Below are 21,648 nucleotides of genomic sequence, written 5' to 3'. Positions count from 1 at the left end.
GATGGAGCTACCGAAGCTGCCCAAGGTCGAGGAAGATGGACCCACCAGGAGCTCGACCATGGCGATGACAAGCTTGACAGCCACCACGAGCTCGAGGAAGGTGAGCCCGATGCAAGGTAGTCGGCGTGGCACGAGGGAGGGATCATGACAGGGGACAGTGGGGGGGAGGTTCAGAGTGGGCGGAGGCGTCGGGGGTGACGAACCCTACATGGCGGATCTTGGGCTCCACACCACCCGACAACGAGCATGGCAACCGGTGGAGATCCATCGCCGCTTCCTCGAGCTAGCAAATGGTATGCGTGGGGGATGACAGATGTACGGGGCTGCATCCAAATGGTCTAATCAGCGTGCCGACGGGTTGCGCGAGGGAGGGGAGGGGGAGGATGGGGAGCGCGTGGAGGTGTGCACATGTGGCGCCATGACGGGGGAGATAAGGTGAGTGGGTAGCGGTGGTGGCAAGCTGCGCAAGGGAGGGGAGGACAGGGTGGATGATGCTCGGTTCACTACGGGATTGAGAATTGCACAGATGAGACATGGTCGTGTGGGAGTAAAACGGGAATCAGGAAAGCGAAATAGGAATCAGGCCAAACAGGACGCTTTATGTAGAGATAAATGGGTTCTTCAATGAATCAACGAAGAAAGCAACAAAGAACACGTGCACACCTCGAAAAAAAACTTGCGCGCACGTGACGCAGAGCACTGTGTCACTGATGCATGTGGCCCACAGGTGCCCGTCGGACGCAGCCACCTAACCCCGGGCCCACCTGCCCCTTATTAATACGGGCGCGTCGACAGCTCATTCCCAGTCCCCATCCGAGTCCGATCCAACAGCGTACGGCGTCGAACACCCTGCGCGCGCCACCACCCCGCTCGCAGCCCGCCCATGGCGTTCGCGCTCAAGGCTGCCTTCCCTGCCACCGTCGCAACCGCGGGCTCGGCGTCGTTCTCCGCGGCGGGGCCGAGGCGGAGCGCGGAGGCGGGGAGAGTTTCCTTCCGGGGCGCCGCGCCCGTGGTCTCCGTCAGGGCGGCGGCCTTGGCCGTGGACAAGCGCAGCATCTCCGGCACCTTCGCCGAGCTCAGGGAGCAGGGCAAGGTGAGCCCTTGAACACCCCCCCCCCCTTCTTTAATTTTATTGATTCGGCTCTGTGTGCGATGCACGATTTGTTACTCCGTTTGTATCGGTTAGGACTTAGGCGCCGTCGGGTATGGCCTGATCTATAGCAGCCTTCGAGTTGTTTTCTCGTTCCATTTCGGTGAGTAAGATTAAATGAGTGGGTATAGGATTCGTCGGATGGCCAAATCTCGATTTGGCCTTCATACGTTCTCAGTCCCAGGTGTGCTTCTTGCACACCACTTGTGACTGCTCTTCTTTTTATTAATGCATAAGCTGGCAATGTTCCGGGTCTCTAAAAAGAAAGGATTCGTCGGATGATATGAGCTGACTGACTGAGATTACTGGATTGTGTCATGCAGTTTTTGCTTAATTGCTCGCATACTTAAGAGGGTAAATTGCAATCATCCATATTGCCCTTGCTTTGGTTCATATGAGCTGTGAGAGAACCAAGCTTGACCATTTCTGTCTTGGTCATGTTAGTCTAGTATTCTGGCACACAATGATATGGAGACTAAAGATTGCTGAATGCTGATGTCTAGTATGCAATTTTGCCGATAAAAATCGAATTAGTGTTCGATGAGTTTCAGCGTTTTGCCATGTTTCTTTCCTCTGTATTCTGTTGTGCCAAAAACAGTCGGTATGTTGGTGCCGTGATATTTATACAGCTGTGCTCAAGTTGCAGAGATTAAATGAGATATGATCAACATTGAATTTCACACCTCGATTTTTTTTCTAATGTAGTTTAGTTTAAGTTGTCTATTCATTTTATAATACTTGGGCTCCTTCAGATTGCCTTCATTCCATTCATCACTGCTGGAGACCCTGACTTGGCCACCACAGCGAAAGCGCTGAAGATCCTTGATGCGTGTGGTTCAGATGTAATTGAATTGGGTGTGCCTTACTCTGATCCACTGGCTGATGGTCCTGTTATTCAGGTGTGCTACATAACACCTCTGGTACAAGTGCTAATGCTATTATATTCCTTTTTGTTTGTGTGGTTCTGCTAACGAGTTTTTGCCTTTTGGGTGCACAATTTTAGGCCTCTGCTACACGTGCGCTAGCAAAAGGCACCACATTTGAGGATGTTATCTCTATGGTGAAGGAGGTGATACCTGAGCTGTCTTGCCCTGTAGCTATTTTCACATATTATAACCCGATTCTGAAGCGTGGTATCCCAAAGTTCATGACTGTTGTAAAAGAAGCAGGTGTACACGGTAATATGTCTTATAGACTTACAGTTAATCTGATGAATTCACAGATGTTCATTTTTGTTAAATGCATTCTCCTCAAACTCTCATCTGATTGTTAGCTGAAGTATTATATTCCTTGTCTTGTATCTTAGTTTGTCTTATGCACAACATTGCTCAGATAGACAATTGAGATACTAAAACTTGTATAACAACATAGACAAATATTCACAACTGATCTTTGTACAGGAGTTGCATCAGCACTCCTTTCTAGGTTATTGTTGTGAGTATTTCACACACTTCACCTTGTATGCTGGTCTTACTAATTTGAGACCTTTTGTAAAATTTCCTCTTTCATTGTGACAACCAAGTTACTTAAGTCATGCTGTATTTCAGGTCTTGTGGTACCTGATGTTCCTCTGGAAGAGACAGATATTTTGCGGAGTGAAGCTGCCAAGAACAACCTAGAGTTGGTAGGCATACTCTCATACCTTGATTTATATGCTAGCTTGGTCCTTTAAGTGTTTTACACCTCTTGTGTCTGGTTAATTTTTGGGCCAAATCTATACTAATATGAATACCGATCCATTGAATGAGATTGTCCGTGTACATTGAGGGTGTGCATGCGGGAAGGAACACTACTAGTGCTTTTTGTATTAGTATAGATGGAATAACTGAGAAGCTAGTTGGCTGACTGCATGTGCCCCAAGTCACGAGTCCTTTATTTCCATTTTTACCATCTCCTTTTCTTCTTACAGTAAGTTACAGTATCTGATTCACATGATAGTAGCCATACTCTCTGTTACTCAGTTCACAGTGCTGGTTACGGAGGAATAACAAATATTCCTCTTTTTTCTATGCAGTTTGAGGCAACATTATTTTGTTATGTTATTTAAGCTATTGAACTGGATCTATTTTGCATGAATGTCTGCAGGTGCTACTGACAACACCGACTACGCCAAAAGAAAGAATGGAAAAAATTACGAAGGCTTCAGAAGGATTCATTTATCTTGTAAGTGTCTTGAACTCCCTAACTATTTTTTGAATATTTGTTCTGGTATGACATTTCTCTGATCCCTAACCAGTAATTCTGTACTTTAAAATACTCAAACAAGTATATACAAGATTTAATGAAAACAATTGCTGAGCAGTGAACACAATAGACCTCATGCTCATAAGCTCATTAATTCATAACAAATTTTTTTACCTCCTATGCCATATCAACTTCTTGGAAGGTGTGTTTTAGCCTGCTTGACGCAGGCTTTGAACCAAGGCTAAGCACTTGGAAAGTCCAGTGCCTCCACCACCAAAAACATATCCTGGTGATAGTACATGCTAGAACTGACTGAAAAATATGGTGGAAAAACAAGATGTAATTTAAAATGGTTGAGTACTTCAGTTTCTTGCACGTCACTTTCCCATTCAGATTTTCAATTATGGCTAATTGGAATTCACTCTACACTGTTGCAACTTACTACGACCAATTTTCTTTGAATCTGTTTGGTGATAGCCAACTAGTGCATGATGTGTTGGTTGACAACTTGTATGATATTCAGGTAAGCACTGTTGGAGTTACTGGCACACGTGCAAATGTAAGCTCCAAGGTGCAATCTCTTCTTCAGGATATCAAGCAGGTTTGCATCATCCTTCTGTATTATTACTTAATGAACTAGTGTTGGTACATTCATTATTCTGCAAATGATATAACGTTCAAGAATGCTTATAAATTATCTGTCCTTTTTATAGGTCACAGAAAAAGCTGTGGCAGTTGGATTTGGTGTGTCGACTCCAGAGCATGTGAAACAGGTAAATCATACTTTAGCAACTTTCCTCCTAAGCACAAACTGGTTCATTCCTCTTTCTTTGCACGGCCTTTAACAACCTTGTTACTTCATCATTTATAATTCAGATCGCAGGATGGGGTGCAGATGGTGTGATTATCGGGAGCGCGATGGTGAGGCAATTAGGGGAAGCTACTTCTCCTGAAGAAGGATTGAAGAAGCTAGAAGAGTTAGCCAAGAGCCTGAAGGCTTCATTGCCATGAAACGAGCATTTTCACATGGAGAGCACATAAGGATGATTTTTCTGCAGTATGCTTTAAGTGTAGCATTGGAACATGTTTAGGTTTTCTGGGGTTGCTGTTGTGTGGTGAAAATAATGATATCTTTGTGTTGAATGCTCGAATGAATAAATCAATGGTGCAGAAAATAATGTCTATATGCATTGCATGAAGAAAATAGCGTCTATATGCATAGTGGATATTGTTGACTGAAATTTCGCTTTGAAACCCAGCATTTCAACAAGATGTGCTCCATTGTGCCTACGGATGAGGTGATGGTTCTGAAAATGACATTGCTTCTGGACATTCTTGCTCTGATCTGCGGGGATTCCAGGGCTCTCGACTCTCGTCCAAACGTCGAATTCCCTAGTTTTCTATTGTGCCAATATTAAAATAAGCTATTGCTCATTTGATGAAAAAGATTTGAAACGCCAGCGAGGTAGTTACTATGAAGCAAGCATACGAGTCTGCATCGGGTGAATTGAAAGATATAGGAGAGAAAAAAAAACCCGAGAGAAGCAAAAGTCACTTTCGAAGGGAAGCCAAGAATGAAGTCATCTCATCTCGTATGGTAGCCTATTCTTTACCTCTCGTTAAAAATAACCCCTTTCCTTTATATATAGTCCGTCAAGGAACAAGTAGCTTTCGCCATCTATTCCTGAATTAAGGGAACACGAGAAAGATTTCTCTACATCCTGCATGCAGACCGCTCTACTAGTACAAACCTTCACCAGCCAGTTCACTTTGCCTATTATGTACATGCTAGCGTCCTGCCATCTTTAGCACCAACTTGTTGTTACTTACATTCTTTGTATCTTCTAAACATTTAAGGTTAGAAACCGTTTCTTTTACTCGGATAAGATTACTATAAAAATACATGCTGAAGCACACTGAAAAATAAAACCTACAATAACGCTATTATTGACACTGGAGCGTAGACACATATTTGCACTTTATGTTACTCATTTCCTTTCTTTCAAAAACAACTTGTGCACATCGTCATTGTAAAATACTAAATACAATTACTGATAACTAAATAAAGAGGATGCGAAGAATGCGTATTTGATAAAAAAAAAACAATGTCTAGGGTGAAGTTTGTGCGTGTTACATTTTTTCTGCCATAAACTTTAAAAATACAAAATTAGAAATGGGAATGTGTGGATTGCAACGGTTAAGTTAGATTTATTAATGTTTCTTCAATAAAGTCTAGAGACAAAAAATTGAAGTTGATTCATAAATAATTCTAGACTAGTATGGATATATGTTAAAGTGCATAAGAAACAAAAGACAAAATTACGGTAGATGGTGTATGTACTTTTGTTAGTTATTAACCATTATTTTCTTTCTTATATAAAATATATGTTTGCATCATCATACCACATTTAAAACTGAACATATGGGCGGGTTAAATACCTTTTTTCCTCTAGAGGTGAAGAACACATGGTTAAGTGCAATTACGTATTAATAGGTTGTCATTCCTAGCATAAGTTACTGAGGTTCTTTGTTGGTTTATAGTGTGTTGTCTTAAAAACATATACACAGTTGATTTTTCATAAGTTCGGACTACTAAAAACATGTGTCAGTGCGCACAAAAAATAAAACAACCTTACAATATCATTTATCTCAACCACACATAATTGTAGTTTACATCAATCATTTTTTTCTACTAGGAAGTTAACTACATCTTGAGTAATTGTCACACTAAACATTTACGCATGTGATACACTGATACACTTTATGTTTCTTGTCATTTCTCATGGCTAGATATATAAAGAAATAAGAGAGGGAGAAAGAAAGCGAATAGAAGGGTAAGTACACATTGATAAGTCGTGGTGGTTTCTAGCTTGAAGTTAGTGTAAATTATCTTCTCTAGCCGTTTGTGTACTCTAAAGTTGCAGCAATACTAGGAGCATGAATTTTAGTTGGTTTGCTTTGAGTTTGGGTTACTATGGAACATGTGTTAAATTGTATGCTATAGTAATTCACGATAACCTCATATCTTAGGCTCTTAGCAGTGTGTTTTAGCTCTGTACATGTTGATAACCTATAGTATTGTTTGGAATGTGTATGTTTATATATGTTTTCCCACGTACTTTAATGAAAAATTATAATATGACATGTGTAATCGGTTGGCTCAGCTAATCATTCTAGAATACTGTAAACATGTAGCAAAGCATGCAAGAAAAAGACAACAACATCGTTATGCACATTGTATCCACACAAAATTTAAATGTATTTTTCGTACCTTTTATTCCTCTTTGAAAAAGTAATTGTGCACATCATCTTTGTCATATTAAGAGCATTATGCACTTTATGTTCCTCCTAGTTTGTTAAGAAAAAACATAAAATATCTAGGCTCAAAAGAAAGTGCAAATAAATGTTGATAATAAACATGTTACCTAGCATTAAGCCAATGTAAGTTAGATCCAAAGATTTAAAGTGAGAAATGCACAGATGTGGTTGGCTTGATCCAAGCTTTGTTACAACACTTACATTTTTTTAAAAAAAAAATTCACTATCAACATCAAAAATAAAAACAAACATGAGGACGAAAAAAAGGTTCACAGAATGTGCAAATATTTGCTGGTAGGCCTAGGTATCTAGCACAAAGTAAGTTAAAACTATATTCCAAAAGATATCTTCATAGCACATACCTACAATTTTTTGCTTATCTTCTTCCTTTTGGAATGTCACACTGAAAGCACGAATTACATACTTTATGCTTCAATTAATCTTTCTATATTAACATCAAAGATCAAACAAATAAGAGATAAGAGAAAAGTTCAACAAAGTGCAAATACATATTGATAAGCTACGATATCTAGTGAAAATTAGTGCAAGTTATATACACTCCAAATATTTAAAGTCAGAAATGCACAAATGTGGTTGGTTCATCCTGAGCTTATCTTACTACTAACACGTGTGTTACATCGTACACAGGAAACCAAGCTTGAAATAGTGTCACGATAAAGATCATATCTTCATATCACCTACATCACTTTCTGTTAGCCTTTCTCTTCCCTTTCGGGAAAAAATCACTTGATTGTTTATCTTTTTGTGCGCATCAACATTTGCACATTAAGGGTGCAGATTATACACTATGTTTCTTGTATTTACACGATCAACTCCAAATATTGAAACAAACTGGAGAGAGAGAGAGGGTTCAACCGAAAGTCTAAATATGTATCGATAAGCTGTGACATGTAGTATAAAGTTAGAACCCACATGGGGTTGGTTCAATCTGGATTCCTATTACCTTTGACGTGTGTTAAAGCTTATAGAGGAAACAAAACATACCAATAGCGTCACGATAAACCCCAAATCACTGCATCACGTACCGACACTTTTTGTTAGCCTTTTTCTCCCTTTCCAAAACAAAATTACTTGTCCGCTTCGCCATGGTCACATTAAGCGTGCATGAGTTACCCACTCCTCTTCTCTCAAAAGTTCTGTGAACACACCCAAGCAACTAGATAAGTAGAGGAGAGAACACCACCCATAGAACCACTCATTCAATATAGCACCCATGGGTGCATAGCCATAGGTAGCTCTCCCTTCTCACAATTTCCTCCCTCCCACAGAATTCAAAGCATACCTTTTTTTTATCAAAGTAGAAACCCTCCATCAATTCCTCTGAGATTTCGAGGATTTCACCCCCCCCCCAACTTGGCTTGAGATCACCATCATTGACTCCATAGACAAGCACAATGGAGCGTGTATTCTCCGTGGAAGAGATCCCCAATACCTTTTGGGCCCCGTCACCACCGCCACAACAGCAACCGATTCAACCTCAGGTGGTCGGTGACGGTGGCGTGGCAGGTGGCGATGCGATGGACCAAGATCAGGCTGCCAAAGAGTGGAGCTTCGAGAGGTTGCTAGAAGAGACACTGTTTGAAAACAGCGATGCGGCGGTGATGGACCCTGGCGATGAGGCACTGTATGCCACCAACTCAGTGTTGGTGGCGGGTGAGGAGAGAGGCGAGGGTTACAGTGCAGAGGTGGAGGTAGAGCATGCAAACGTGGCGCCGACGCCTGTGTTAGACCCCATGGAGTACAATACGGTGTTGAAGCGGAAGCTGGAGGAGGACCTTGCTACCATCGCTATGTGGAGGGTATTGTACTACACTGTTCTTACCTTGCCTAACTCTCTCGAGAGCTGCTTGTTGCGTAGGCTTGTAGTGTGATTGTTGCGTAGGCTTGTAGTGTGATCGCTTGGTGTGTGCAAGTGTTTGTTTGACTGGTTGTGGACGTGTGCTTTGGTTATTTATGATTAAGACAAAGTTATGGTCTGTTTAGCAGAGCTCCAGCTCTAAAATAAATTTTTAAAGTTGGATATCTCTAGCTCTAAATTTTTTTAGAGCTAGAGCTATGGATATACTGAGGGTGTTTAGGTGATGAGTCATCTTGTTTTCATTTTAAATTAAAAATATATGCTTAAACCACTTTATTTTAGCATATAAACTCCAAATCGGATATGAAGATGGGAGATAAAGTCCTACCAAACAAGACTTTATTAGTTAGGCTGATGATTAGTACATGGCTGTTCTATGGTGAAATTAGTTAAGTAGGGCGTCATATCTATGTCATTTCTGTGTTTTTTTTATATATATTTAGAAGCAGCCCATGTCGATCATGGGTTGATCAGGATTTTATGGGTTATGACATGGTACATGTTGCAACTTGTATGTATGATATGTTGGAACTGTGCCATGTGGCTGGCTGGGCGTACATTTTGTTGACCTCATAACTCTCTCGAGAGCTGCTTGCTGTGTAGGCTTGTAGTGTGATTGTTGCGTAGGCTTGTAGTGTGATTGCTCAGTGTGTGCAAGTGTTTGTCTGGTTGTGGACGTGTGCTTTGGTTAGTTGTGATTAAGATAAAGTTATGATTTGTTTAGCAGAGTTTCAGCTTTAAGAATTTTTAGAGCTGGATATCTTTAGCTCTAAAATTTTATAGAGCTGGAGCTATGGGTACACTGAGGGTGTTTGGGTGATGAGCCATCTTGTTTTCATTTTAGATTAAAAATATATACTTAAACCAATTTATGTTAGTATATAAACTCCAAAATGGATATGGAGATGAGAGCTAAAGCGCTACCAAACAAGATCTTATTAGTTAGGCTAGTGATTAGTACATGACCATACTGTAGTAAAATTAGTTAAGTAGGGCGTCATATTTATGACATTTCTGTGTTTTTTTATATTTAGAAGCAGCCCATGTCGATCATGAGTTGATCAAAATCATGGGTTATGACATGGTACGTGTTGCAACTTGTATGTATGATATGTTGGAGCTGTGCCATGTGTCTGGCTGGGCGTACATTTTGTTGACCTGCTATAGCTCACACCTCATAGGTCATGCATTGTGCTTGTTTGTTGATGGGGCTGGGGGCACGAGACGGGTAACGTTTTCCAGACACTCAAGTTCTTGCCCCGGCTTATATCTCGATTCGTTGTTATCTAGCTAGGAATTGTTTGATTGCACAATGCCAAAAAAAAAGGGTAACCTCGTCAGTAAATAAGCTGGGAGTTATTGATTCGGAATGTGGTCAGTTGAATCTTATGGTCTCGGTCACGAAGTTAGAGTGTGAATGGAAGCAAGATTTCTATAAATTCCCGTATCGAATATAAAGAGGCCAAAATCCTCATAGTTACTGATTTACTTATTGGTTAATATACAGTAATCCATTGATGTGTAAGAAAATAATTACATTAGAAATAGATAACTGTGCAAGTGCATGTGTTGTTTCATTCTGCAGTTATTAATCGATCCTTTTTCATGTTTTAACTTAAAAAGTTTGCATATCCATCCTCAGGCCTCTGGTGCAACGTATCTAGAAAGTTCTCGTGCCTCAAACAATTACATCGGAGGTATTCGGCTGTGCCTCGTTACATCTTGTCACTATTTATGAGGCAGTACTACGAATCATCAGTTCTAAAATCAGAGTTGATCATGTATAAGATCTGGTTTTCATATGACATACATGTGTTTTTTTTTTAATATTCTCCTATTTGTGCTCATATCCAGGCAGCAGCGGAATTCAAGTGCAGAACAATTTCGATGGTGGCCCAGGACATCTTGTTCAAAATGCAGATATTCGTGGGAAGCAAGCTGTTAGCTTTTCCTCAAGGGAGCCATCACCAACAGATGATGATTATGGAGAAGTAGAGATATTGGGATTTATGGTCCCTAATGCAGAAAAAGTGAGGAAGAGGTAACGTTTGCTACATATATATATATATTTTTTATCTGTGTCTTTGTCTTCAATTTTTCTATGTACGTATCAAATGTTAACGCTGAATGTCACATTATATGTTACGAATTTCATATGTACTATCAGCTTTAGCTCTATCTTGTTTTTGGAGTTTGATATTTGGATCATGTGAATATCATGTTACTATTTATATTATTTTACTATTAATTATACATTTCAGTAGGGCCCTCCGCTATTGTATTTTATATAAGAAATTAGAGATTGGGACTTGTACACCCATCCTTTTTTTCTCTTATAGACATAGCTATATAGTTCTACATGAATGGATACTTGCGTTTGGAATGGGTGTACTTGAACTATATCTCAAATTTTTACTAGGGCTGACTGTAATTGCTGAAACTAATTTTAAGGCCTCACTGATATGAAAATTTTAGTTGACAATATACCTGGCACTGAACTTGTTATTAGTTGGTGAGTATCTCCTAAATCAGTATGAAATTATGAATTGAAAATGTAATTATTTCTAATTTTCTTATCTGATTTCAGGAAGGAATCCAATCGGGAGTCAGCAAGACGTTCAAGAAACAGAAAGGCAGCTCACATGAAGGAGTTGGAGGACCAGGTATGGTATTGAAAATCCTTTTATTTGCCTGATCAAGAAACTGGAATATTAATTACTAGTAAGAATGGTGCTAAATCATTGCAGGTAGCACACTTACGAGTTGAAAATTCCTCTCTGCTAAGGCGTCTTGCTGCTCTAAACCAGAAGTACAATGATGCTACTGTTGACAAGAGGGTATTGATTGCTGACATTGAGACCCTAAGAGCAAAGGTATGACCCTGTAGTATGAGTGTTTTATGCTTGCATATGTATTGAATCCTGGAGCACCCGGTAACATCGTCGATCGCTTGTATAATTTATCTATTAAGGGCTTTATGTACCCTTTTAATTGTTGAAAGAACAAGATTTTCGGCATTTTTGTGGTTCATCTGTTACGATGAAGGATGCATGCTTCTTGTCAATGAACTTGTTGCAGTTTCTTGGCAGCAGTACTACAATTCGGTACCAGTAGATACGTACGACAAATGCTGGGCTCTTGCTCTATTCAAAATTTCAAACGACAAGATTTTGTTTCCCATTGTTTGTTATAACATGTAACATATACACTTAACCAACTCCTTTTTCTCTTGCAAGACACTGGTGTAACCAATTGACTGCCGAATGCTTATAATCGAATCACGCAATGGATCATATTTCTTTGTTTCTTAAAGAACCTGAGCTGCTTTTAGTCTGTGTTTGGTTGGTTTGAGGTTTTTGGTTTTTGGGTTGAAAAGCTGGCTTTTGATTTCTGGCGGATGGCTTTTTAATATTGGTTTTTAAATAAATTTTTAGCTTCTCAGCAGACCAAAAGTTAGAAAAGCTACTTTCATCCAGCTTCTCATCTTTTAGTTTATTTCTTCAGAAACTAGTTTTTCAACTTTTTAAAAGTCAGCATCTCAACAGCCTGAAGCCAAAAAAAACCCAACCAGGGTCTTACCGTGGTGCTGTATCTTTTAGCGTGTAGCGTATCAGATAAATTATGTTGGTAGCTAACATCTAAGCCGGTTGCAGGTGAAGATGGCGGAGGACACCGTGCAGAGGGTCACCAACACGATCTCACTGCACCCCAGACCCGTCACTGGCATGCCACCCCTCAGCATGCCCTTCAGCGTCTCTCCATCGAGTGGTACCCCTGATGCTCCGGTGCCCATGCAGGACTACTTCGCTTGTGCAACTGATGCCGCCGGAGTTAACAGCGGCTACATGCTGGCCAACGCAGTGCCGTCGTCTTTCCAAGCTGGGAACACTACCAATGGAAGCCTGACTGCCAGAAGGATGAACCGGATAGCTTCACAACGTGCGATGGCCCTGGAGCATCTCCAGAAGAGGGTGCGTGGCGGCACGCCGATCTCTTCTGGATCCACGCCGTTGGGTCCGAACGAGCTTGCCAACATGGAGATGCATTAGGAACATGGGCATTTTGTGGAAATTGCAATTTGCAAATGCTGCGCTGTTGTTGTTGCCGTCTTCGTTGTCGTCGTTGTCACCGTCTGTTCTTATGGACTTATGGTTTTTATGTATCCTGGACTTGTTGAGGGAACATCTGCAAGTGTTGTTTCCGAATGGGGCATATGGTGGCCTCCTTCAACATTGGAAGTAATATGCTACTATGAGTATTTTGTTTGCCTCAATTTATGAATGCTTTAATTTCGGCATTTATTTTTATAGATGATTTTGAATGTTTCCATGCAGAATATGTGCAATGTACAAATAATTCACTAAACAAGAGTGTACAATACTTGAATAATATGTTTGAAAAATACTTGAATAACACCATTACATTCAGAATGTTGAATTTTAAAAAATAAAAACATATATTCATACTGGATCTCATTTTGTTTAATTAATCTCTTCTATATAAAATACGAGTTAGTTCCCACGTCACCTCTTCCCCTACTCTACTCACATATAATAAAACCCTTAAAAATTGAATAATTTACCATTTTTTATCATCCACTTTTGTTCTCAGTCTCTTCGCCTTGTTGCCAGCTACGGCTATGAGATCAGTTTTATTAATAAAGATAAATAAAAAATTATGAGAAAAATTACTAATGGATAATCTCATCCTCCTTTTCAGATCCTATTTGAAAAATTAAACTACAGTATTCCTCCCGATATATTCCTTCAGCGATACTTTCGCGACGTATCCATATCCTTATATTTAAAAATTTAGGCTTAATATTAGTACATCTAATATTTATATTTTCATTATAAAATATAGACATTTAGCTATTCCTAGTAGTAGCATGGTTCAACGGATTCGAAAAGGAGTAGGTTTGTGCAAAAGCATTTGGACTTACGTGTCCCGACACGTGGCAAGTACTTTGTAATCCCGCCTCTACTCCGCAGCTCATCCTCGCCGCCCGCTCGTTCTCCACGCTAATCTCTCCCTCAGGTCGCCGCCGCCGTCGAAGTAGAGAGAGAGAGAGAGAGAGAAGACGAGCGAGGAAGGAGTGTGTCGTCGTCGCCGGCGGAGCATGTCGTCGCTGGGGACGTCCAAGGGGATCCTGGAGATCGCCAAGTTCGGGGTGTACGTCTCCGTCCCCGTCGCGCTCACCTACCTCGTGGTCACCGACTCCAAGACCCTCAAGAAGCTCATGGGCATCGTACGTTCGTTCTACTGCTCCCTCCCCCCCTCCCCCCTCCATCTCGTCTCTCTTCAAAGAGGCATGAGGCTAATTAGTTGGTCGGATTGGTGCTACTTGTTCAGCGGTTCTTCGCTACGGACTAGGGTTTAGGACCGATTGGGGATCTGGGGCGCAGGGGCGCAGCTGTGCACAACTGCAGACAATTGGGATCTGCTAGGTCTTTGGCTGATTTTTTTTCTTCCATTTTTAAGATAAAAACACGATTTATTGATCAGTAGAGATCTAAGGATGGATGCAGCTCTGGATATCAAGTTCAACAGAAAAGAAAAAGAAAAGATGTGACTCAGGATGGCGTTCGGCATTAGCTGAAATGGTTATGAATGATGGCATCATCGATGAAAGTAGAATTGCTTAATTTGGACTCCGTTTCATATGATGAAACAGTGTGTTTTGTCTTGTTGACAAACAAACATTGGATGATGCCCTTTCTATGACACGGCTCGTCGACTACCACTAGTTTAAGGAAATTCTATTGAATCCATTTTTAACCCATTTACTCTGGTGTCAATGAGGAATTCAGCAGCAGAAGGCGATCTAGGAATTGAGCGCATGTAATAGTTGATGAAAGGTGTCCATATGCACCACATCACCCAGCTTCCAATCCTCTTTGGCTTGAATTTGGGTGCCTTTATTATTTATAGTGAAATGAAAATACCTTGGTCCTGGTTGATATTCTTGTGTGGCTTCCTACAAAGAGCAATCAGGTTGTTCTAGTGTGCAAGTGGCAGTTTGCTCAATCCCGGGCAACATGGCTGATCTTGTTTGTTTTGTGCTTACAAACGTTTCCGGCAATTGCTGGATTCATTGGATTACAAATTTGTCAAACACAAATTCATTAGCCATGTATCTTGATGTGCACTGCATTTCTACTCCCTGTCGTCTTGATATGGACTTGCATAAGCTTGAGCTAACTGTCTTCGTGCTCCCATTGCAGCGCCCTTATGTGGTTTATCCTCCTGAAGGCCCACGCCCTCCTCCACCTGAAGAACTGCGTGAAAGGGCTCGAGAGATTGCTCGGAAGAGGCAGCAGAGTTGACTCTAGGCATTCGTGACTCGTTCCGTTTGCCGTGTGAACATCACATATCATAAATCCAACTCACAAGTATTGTACTGGTCTGCAACATCTTTTTGCTGCTGTTGTAGTAATACTCGACTGGGTTGCAGTGATGCCTGTTGGCTGTCTGTTTTGAGATGTGAAGAATTTACTAAATACATTCACAATATCTTTGCTTGGAACTAGTTCATATGGTACATTTAACTTCGACTTTGCCATATGAACATTACGCAAATAAAAGAAAGGTGATATTTCATACATCAGCATTGGCTTAGTCTGAGTTTGACAACGCGGCTGTTGGAAGTGAACAATAGTCATGCCTCTGAGCATAGATAAATACTCTGCCTGGATTACAAATTTACAGCTGAAAGGAATCTGAGATCCATTGGCAGAGAGCACTGATGAAATAATAACATCCTGCCAACTGGTCGAATTTTTACATGTTCTTGGTGTGTGGGAGTGTGATCAATCTGTTCTTGGACGATTGGAATTTCTGTAAGACCCATTGTACAGAGGTAGCAACGACCGGGCAATTCCTTTCCTTCCACCGAGACAACGCCAATAAAGCGCTAAAAACGACAGCATGACAACAATTGGGATTGCCCATCTGTGCAAGATCAATATAGGAGTCATAACACAGTAGAACAGAGATTACATGGTCGCTGTAGAGAAGCAGAGAGCCTACCTGTCAAGATCAAGAACAGGGCTGTACACGACGGTTTCCCACGAAGAGACGATTACGTGCCAGACAGGGTTGTAATACAGAGACTCTGAAGACCAGAACAGCCTCGTGTACGTCTCCAGGAAGGCAAACATCACCCAAGCAGCAATTTCGAGCAGGAAAAACTTGATGACAAAGCGCCCGATGACAACCATGACCAAGGAGAATATCACCAACCAGTTGAAGAGCTTGTTGTTGTACTCCTTGATGAAAAGAGCACGACACCTTGCGAGCATCTGAAGCATGCATAGAAGATATAACTATATTCAGTTTATTGATGTCAGGATAGGTCAGCGATAGCAAAGAGGAGAAATGCGAGCATGCATCAAATTTCAGGCACATCATACTTTGAGATCAGAAAAAAAAAAAAGAGTGAGTTGCCATTTAACTGAGAAAGGAGGGTGGAAGGATGCAAACTAAAGGACGGTTTTCTAAATTTTTCATCAACATATTTAACTTTCCGATTTGTTTTGTTACTCATAAATCAGGACAAGTAGAGCTATAATAATTTAAACTAGCTCTACACCGTTACCTTCCAGAATGGATCGCTTTGACATCGAAAAATCAGCTTAGAATAACTAGCAGAACAAACTCTCTGATTTGTCATCAACTAAATTGGAAATGTTATGCAATAAAATGCAACATCTGATAGTCAAAAGGTGATTTTGTGTTTTTTTACTGGGCAAACATATATTATAGTACACCTAACAGACCCGTGCATTATCCCTAAAATCCATCATAAATTCATAATTAGTCATGACCCTCATGGAAGCTATTTTGACTCGTAAGCTAATAGAGATAAACCTTTAACATTCGGCGTTGATAGCTTTCCTTGGCAGGCCCCACGCATTCCATTTCAAAAGTTTGGTTGCAGAGAAGAAATCCTGCATCAAATTTTGCCATGGACGGAAGCTTCAAGACTTGAAGATGTTCCATTTTATCTTCACACTCTGAGAACCGTGCTTCACACAGCTTTGATGACTGATAATCATTGGTTTGACCAAAGTTTCTGAAGACCTAAAAAGAATGCCCAGTTAGATGTACTGGAGATATTATCCATATTGCATCAGCTGCAAGTCACACAAGATAAAAAATGACAATAGTTTTTTCCCTAAAAGCCATGTGAAAATGATAGTCAATTCGGACAAAATGTAGTGGAACACACAACACATTACATTGTCATACTTCGTCTATGGCTCCGAGAAAATAAACAGAAAATTTTGAACTCCGTAACTAGGAATACAAAACTTCCTGAGAAGGGTCAGGGATAAAATGCAGAAATAAGATTTTATTATGGACTGAATAAAATGATGAACAAAATGTCAGGAAAACCTTTTTAATCTCTTCATCAAGCTCGAAGATGGACTGAGCAGCATGATGTTTACCGAAATGCTGCTTGTCGAAGAGCCTTCTAGCTTCATCTTTTGCCAGCTCATGAAACTGCTGAAGTTTATCCACTGATACTGGTAGACCCGCTCTGCCCATTCTTTCATTGTACACCTTCAAGCATTGTTCAAGAATGGCCTTATTGAAAATTTCAACAAGCGACCCTGTTGATGGAATTTCACCTTTATTCAAAGCCTCAAGTATCTAAAACAAAGGGGAATAGTTTTAGAGAATATTTTGCAAGGATGCATTGAGATACTCTATATCAGTAGTGAACTTTCCAAGAAGTATTACCTTCCCTAGAAAGGATACAAACTCCGTCCCATTTAGAGTTCTACCCTGCACAATTTTCGGTTTTATCATGGCTGCAACAATTTGTTTCAATTGATCCCTCCTTTTTACATACAATGGATCAAGTTCTTGGTCCTCCATATCACATAACTTTGTCCTTTGCAGATGAGGCTGGAAAAGAAGAACTTCAGCATCTCATCAACCCATGGGTGCCAAAAAAAGAATAGTGTAGAATCACAAAACTGAATTCACATTGGAGTATAAGACAGTACTGAAGAATTGTATGTACTGTTCTCATATATGTAGCTTGAAAGAGCAAAGTTAAACATGTGTTTCCTCCACCAAGATGTGTACTGAAGTGACATATTTGAGAACCCAACGATTCACAGCCATCAATTATGCTAATGGTACTGCAGAAACATGAAAAATTGAAGGTTCTCTCATTTCAATGCACCTGTGGCAAGCTAAAAGCCGTACTGTTATCTCCCATAACCGCCAAAGAGTCTCTGATTTGGTTTATCTGATATAAGATGAATGCCATTTTCTTCAACCAAAATTGCATATCATATCTTCAAGTCAATAACATATAGGACGAAATATCTGTTACCACATCAATATTTTTGTCTCCTACAGAAATACACAAAAAAGGGAAATTGAGTTCAACTGCTGATAAAATGTATCCAGATCTGAAAAGTGCAAAGGGAAGCGCTTCCATCAAAAAAGAAAACAACGTACTAAAAATAGTTTGTAAGATAACTTGAACTAACCATTGTTGTTAGGCACCGGTCGGAGAGCTTCGTCAACCATCTGCTGAACAGATTTTCCTTCTGGATAATGGAAGTTAGCAACATCAGAGAAAGTTTAATAAAATTTGACATAAGAGTGCATACTACCACTACTGCAAGTCTTCAACACATATTAATTACTAATGTAACAATTACCTTACAAAAATGCAGCTACCTAAAAAGAGCATCAACCAAATACTGTGACGAAATGAAGTTTATTAACTCCATGACAAAATTATCTCCATCCAGCTAGTCAGAGTAATGGCTCATTACCTATGTACCATGTTTTTTTAATGACATCAATGGTATTTGATCCAATAAAAAGATAAGGTAAAAAAGTGTTCAAACTTTAAGACCACTAGGGGTGGTTCCCTGAAGGTACTAATTTATATAGAGATTTGTGTAGAAACAAAAAGAATCAGTATCCAATTTGGAGAGTTGGCACCATTTATCTATCCAAACTCTCCATTTATCTATCCAAAAAGCAGTTAAGTTTAATCATACCATAAAGTGGAGCCTTGAGCAGATTGCAACATTTTCAATACTAGGAGAACAGGGAAATATACCCTATAACCATGACTTATTATCTATCTCTACATTTGACACAAGCCAAAATAAATATGGCATGATCCAAACAAAAATGGTCATATGCAATACAAGAACGTACGGAGGAAATCCCTCTGGATCAGCCACAGAAGCTTTGCTGGCTCAAAAGCAACATCTTGCCCCTGCAGAGCCAAACAACATGATTTTGATAGTCTTCCATTTTATAATTCTGAGACTTAGGTTAATGAAGTATTACCTTAACTCTAGTTTCCACAAGTCAGGGAAAACAATGGAAATTTTGTTAGAAGACAAGGTAGTTATTAAAATGGAAAGCTCGAATCAGAAATATCAGCGAACAAACCTTCCATAGAACTCTTCAGCAATTTCAACAGCAAATGAAAGCCTAGATATATCAGCTTCACGAATCTGTCACCAAAAGAAGTAAATTAAACTCCTATCAAATGAAGGGTAGAGATGAAGCCCTGAGGGCATCATGACTCATGAGAGAGAAACTCACTGTCTCAGGAAGATTGTAGATCAGAACAGAACTTAAAACAGTTGCCAGTGCAAATATCCTGCCACAAGCAAAAAGTCCAACACATTTGTTGCCACATCCAAACCAGAAAATTATAATTCAGAATTAGTGTACATGTTATTTGTAGGCAACAAACCTATCATCGTATACATTTGATTTTCCAACACTCTCAAATCCTTCAGTGTCCAGGTATAGTACAGACACTTTGGAACCATCAATATCCACCTCAATGGGGGCACCCCAAACCCATATCCCTGCAAAATGTGGATCAGTGTGTTGATATCGTTTGATAAGGATATTACAAGAACATTAAATTGGTGTAATTGGCAGGTCACCTTAACCTTACCTTTTGTTTTGGTATCCCGCATGTGTCCAACTCCAAAACCTGCTTAGGAAATTTATCATCCCACCAGTCCAAAATCCAAATACTTAATTTTCTGTTCATGATATATAGCAGAAGGTCGGTGTACCTTTATCACATGATAGGGAGAGAAGCTGGTTGAGAAGAAAAGATTTTCCCGATCGATATGGACCAGTAACCTGATTTTGCAACAACAGAAACAAAACTTAATAAAGGCAGCATGTTTGTGTTTGTTATGAAAAAGCGAAATATCATGTATTCATGTAAACTAATAAGTCGTTCGAATAATAAAGTTTGAACATACAGAGACAGCAGCTATTGGAGTTTTGATCCTTTGAATTGCCTCCAAACCTTCTTTTGCAAGACGGAGTTTCGTGTGGCCGTAGTCTGGCTCCACTATTGGAAACCTGTGTAACTATCTCCGATCAAAAGCCTGACAACTAAAATGAACTTTTTACATTCTATCTTATTGAAAATACCAGAACTTTCTATTTCAATTGATTTTATCTTCTGACTTATGGTGGAAATAAATGGTACAGGAATACTATCATTCCTCTTATTAGCATTTAGCAGTCTGAAGATGCCTGTTAGATTAGTAACTTTACTATTCATCAATACAGCAAAATGCCTCATTTTTGTTGGACCACTGTTTATGGATAAGGTAAGGTGAAGTGCTCAATTTCCTATAACAATCTTCCCTTTGTAACTTGTTCATTGTTTGTTTGGTATAAGGCAGAACCTTGTCGGCATCAGTCATATAACATTGCCATCCATTCACATATAAACATCTACATATATATGCTTGATCAACCATGTTCCCTGCAAGTAATACCACACAATGTACCAGTACCTACTTCACATTCCACATGATTATGCCCACTTGGTTTTGCCCCATGCGTCACAAACAACCTACTCCCCTTAAGCTTCGCACATAACTACATTCCCTAAGTGACAAGCAAAATTCATGGCCATGTGAGTAATATTCAGGATAAAAGGAGACCAGCCCAAGCCGCATTTCTAGCAGTCGACCCAACCAGCCGAAATTCGCGCATTTTTAAATTACACAAACACCGCATTGGACGCGGGGGTGATTGATCCGGCATTGACATTTGGACTTGTTCCTAACGAAAAACATCACCTAAATGAATGATGCTGTCATGTCAATCGGAGGCTACAATGAAACGGAATGATGAACAACGGAAACGGAGAATCCAACACCTTGATGCAGGAAAAGCGAGGAGTCACCGAAACATTTCCAACTTACGTGCGCTCGAGCTCGCCGGCATCGGCATCCCCTGCCGCCGCCGCCGCAAGCAACCACACCGCCACCGCCCACACCACCGGGGCACACCCCCGCCGCCCCATTTCCGCGGCTCCGCCACGCCCCTGCTCACAACCCAACGGCGAAATCCAAGCCCGATCGCCCTCGAACAGCTGCAACGGCGACGCGCAACGGCTTCTCCTGGGGGGCGAGGTAGGAGAGGCTTCGAGGCGTGGGAAGGGAGGGAAGGAGAGGGAGAGGTCCCGCGCCAGCAACGGGGGCGGGTTGATAAAAGGGCTTGGGTTCCGTGACCGGACGCGCGGCGGCGGTGTCTTTTGCTCTGCTTTGCTTCGCGCGGGGGAGGAAGGAGACGTCGAGGCGAGGCGAGCTGGTCGGCGGAAGAAGCGACGAGAGGGGAAGCTTTGGATTCGTTAGCTAAGGAGTGGTTTGGTAGTGCTCTGATTTTACGGTGAGAGTGATTTTATGATAAAAATATAGTAGGAATGATTTTGTTTGTAAAATCGTTTGGTATGTTAGTAGTAGAAGTGATTTCTGAGAGGATATTGTGTTGAAATCGAGGAGAATCAGTCGGGAATCATGTGGAAGCTAGTTTTTTCAGCTTCCACCTCGCTATACAAAACGGAAAGTGATTCCCGCGTGTAATCACTCCCCGACCAGCCCTTTTAACGGCGCTGGGAGTGATTCTGGAGCAGAATCAGCTCCTAAAGTTCTACCAAATGGGACCTAATTATAATTCGGGTCAAATGGGGATTAGCCGTGGCCTAATTTGTTTTAGTTTTAAAATGTAAAAATTCGGTTATGTCTGTAGAATGTGTGAAAACTTTTTCATTAAATTATAAATTTTATGATACAACTTTATTTATAAA

General features: G+C 40.6%; 4 protein-coding genes across 5 annotated transcripts; 3 read left to right on the top strand and 1 right to left on the bottom strand.

Moving 5' to 3' along the window:
- The first annotated feature begins 795 nt into the window (after nucleotides 1-795).
- LOC133891329 (tryptophan synthase alpha chain-like) lies at nucleotides 796-4,512 on the top strand. Its single transcript, XM_062332048.1, has 8 exons — nucleotides 796-1,093; nucleotides 1,903-2,049; nucleotides 2,154-2,328; nucleotides 2,698-2,774; nucleotides 3,236-3,313; nucleotides 3,858-3,935; nucleotides 4,048-4,107; nucleotides 4,211-4,512. The coding sequence occupies exons 1-8, from the start codon at nucleotides 884-886 to the stop codon at nucleotides 4,343-4,345; spliced, it is 960 nt and encodes a 319-aa protein (XP_062188032.1). The 5' UTR covers nucleotides 796-883; the 3' UTR covers nucleotides 4,346-4,512.
- A 3,555-nt stretch (nucleotides 4,513-8,067) lies between these two features.
- Nucleotides 8,068-12,580, top strand: LOC133890185 (bZIP transcription factor RISBZ2-like). Its single transcript, XM_062330648.1, has 6 exons — nucleotides 8,068-8,472; nucleotides 10,174-10,228; nucleotides 10,386-10,572; nucleotides 11,119-11,194; nucleotides 11,279-11,404; nucleotides 12,185-12,580. Exons 1-6 carry the CDS (start codon nucleotides 8,068-8,070, stop codon nucleotides 12,578-12,580), a joined length of 1,245 nt encoding a protein of 414 aa, XP_062186632.1.
- Nucleotides 12,581-13,517: 937 nt separating this feature from the next.
- LOC133890957 (uncharacterized) lies at nucleotides 13,518-15,060 on the top strand. Its single transcript, XM_062331621.1, has 2 exons — nucleotides 13,518-13,779; nucleotides 14,756-15,060. Exons 1-2 carry the CDS (start codon nucleotides 13,651-13,653, stop codon nucleotides 14,855-14,857), a joined length of 231 nt encoding a protein of 76 aa, XP_062187605.1. The 5' UTR covers nucleotides 13,518-13,650; the 3' UTR covers nucleotides 14,858-15,060.
- A 50-nt stretch (nucleotides 15,061-15,110) lies between these two features.
- Nucleotides 15,111-21,194, bottom strand: LOC133890956 (uncharacterized). Of its 2 annotated transcripts, XM_062331619.1 has the most exons (17): nucleotides 20,765-21,194; nucleotides 19,805-19,907; nucleotides 19,610-19,679; nucleotides 19,486-19,524; nucleotides 19,276-19,393; nucleotides 19,122-19,179; nucleotides 18,966-19,030; nucleotides 18,861-18,867; nucleotides 18,726-18,786; nucleotides 18,041-18,100; nucleotides 17,881-17,900; nucleotides 17,728-17,793; nucleotides 17,277-17,444; nucleotides 16,929-17,186; nucleotides 16,401-16,613; nucleotides 15,561-15,832; nucleotides 15,111-15,482 (listed from the first exon to the last, which is right to left on the bottom strand). In XM_062331619.1, the coding sequence occupies exons 1-17, from the start codon at nucleotides 20,863-20,865 to the stop codon at nucleotides 15,341-15,343; spliced, it is 1,821 nt and encodes a 606-aa protein (XP_062187603.1). In that variant the 5' UTR covers nucleotides 20,866-21,194; the 3' UTR covers nucleotides 15,111-15,340. The 2 variants fall into 2 exon arrangements, with proteins under 2 accessions (XP_062187603.1, XP_062187604.1); XM_062331620.1 differs by lacking the exons at nucleotides 15,111-15,482; nucleotides 15,561-15,832 and having other exon boundaries at nucleotides 16,442-16,605.
- Nucleotides 21,195-21,648: the final 454 nt, after the last annotated feature.

This window comes from Phragmites australis, chromosome 14, assembly GCF_958298935.1.
Source record: "Phragmites australis chromosome 14, lpPhrAust1.1, whole genome shotgun sequence".
Taxonomy (NCBI): domain Eukaryota; kingdom Viridiplantae; phylum Streptophyta; class Magnoliopsida; order Poales; family Poaceae; genus Phragmites; species Phragmites australis.
This window is presented reverse-complemented; position numbering and strand designations above follow the sequence as displayed.

Bases quoted from the DNA above. Each gene is read 5' to 3' on its own strand.
- LOC133890185 (XM_062330648.1), top strand. From the start codon at position 8,068: ATGGAGCGTGTATTCTCCGTGGAAGAGATCCCCAATACCTTTTGGGCC. The intron at 10,573-11,118 runs GTAACGTTTGCT...ATCTGATTTCAG, and splicing joins GCAGAAAAAGTGAGGAAGAG to GAAGGAATCCAATCGGGAGT. The intron at 11,405-12,184 runs GTATGACCCTGT...AGCCGGTTGCAG, and splicing joins TTGAGACCCTAAGAGCAAAG to GTGAAGATGGCGGAGGACAC.
- LOC133891329 (XM_062332048.1), top strand. From the start codon at position 884: ATGGCGTTCGCGCTCAAGGCTGCCTTCCCTGCCACCGTCGCAACCGCG. The intron at 1,094-1,902 runs GTGAGCCCTTGA...GGGCTCCTTCAG, and splicing joins AGCTCAGGGAGCAGGGCAAG to ATTGCCTTCATTCCATTCAT. The intron at 4,108-4,210 runs GTAAATCATACT...TTTATAATTCAG, and splicing joins CTCCAGAGCATGTGAAACAG to ATCGCAGGATGGGGTGCAGA.
- LOC133890956 (XM_062331619.1), bottom strand. From the start codon at position 20,865: ATGGGGCGGCGGGGGTGTGCCCCGGTGGTGTGGGCGGTGGCGGTGTGG. The intron at 19,180-19,275 runs GTTTGTTGCCTA...TGCTTGTGGCAG, and splicing joins TCAAATGTATACGATGATAG to GATATTTGCACTGGCAACTG. The intron at 17,901-18,040 runs GTTAGTTCAAGT...GTATTTCTGTAG, and splicing joins ACCGGTGCCTAACAACAATG to GAGACAAAAATATTGATGTG.
- LOC133890957 (XM_062331621.1), top strand. From the start codon at position 13,651: ATGTCGTCGCTGGGGACGTCCAAGGGGATCCTGGAGATCGCCAAGTTC. The intron at 13,780-14,755 runs GTACGTTCGTTC...CTCCCATTGCAG, and splicing joins TCAAGAAGCTCATGGGCATC to CGCCCTTATGTGGTTTATCC.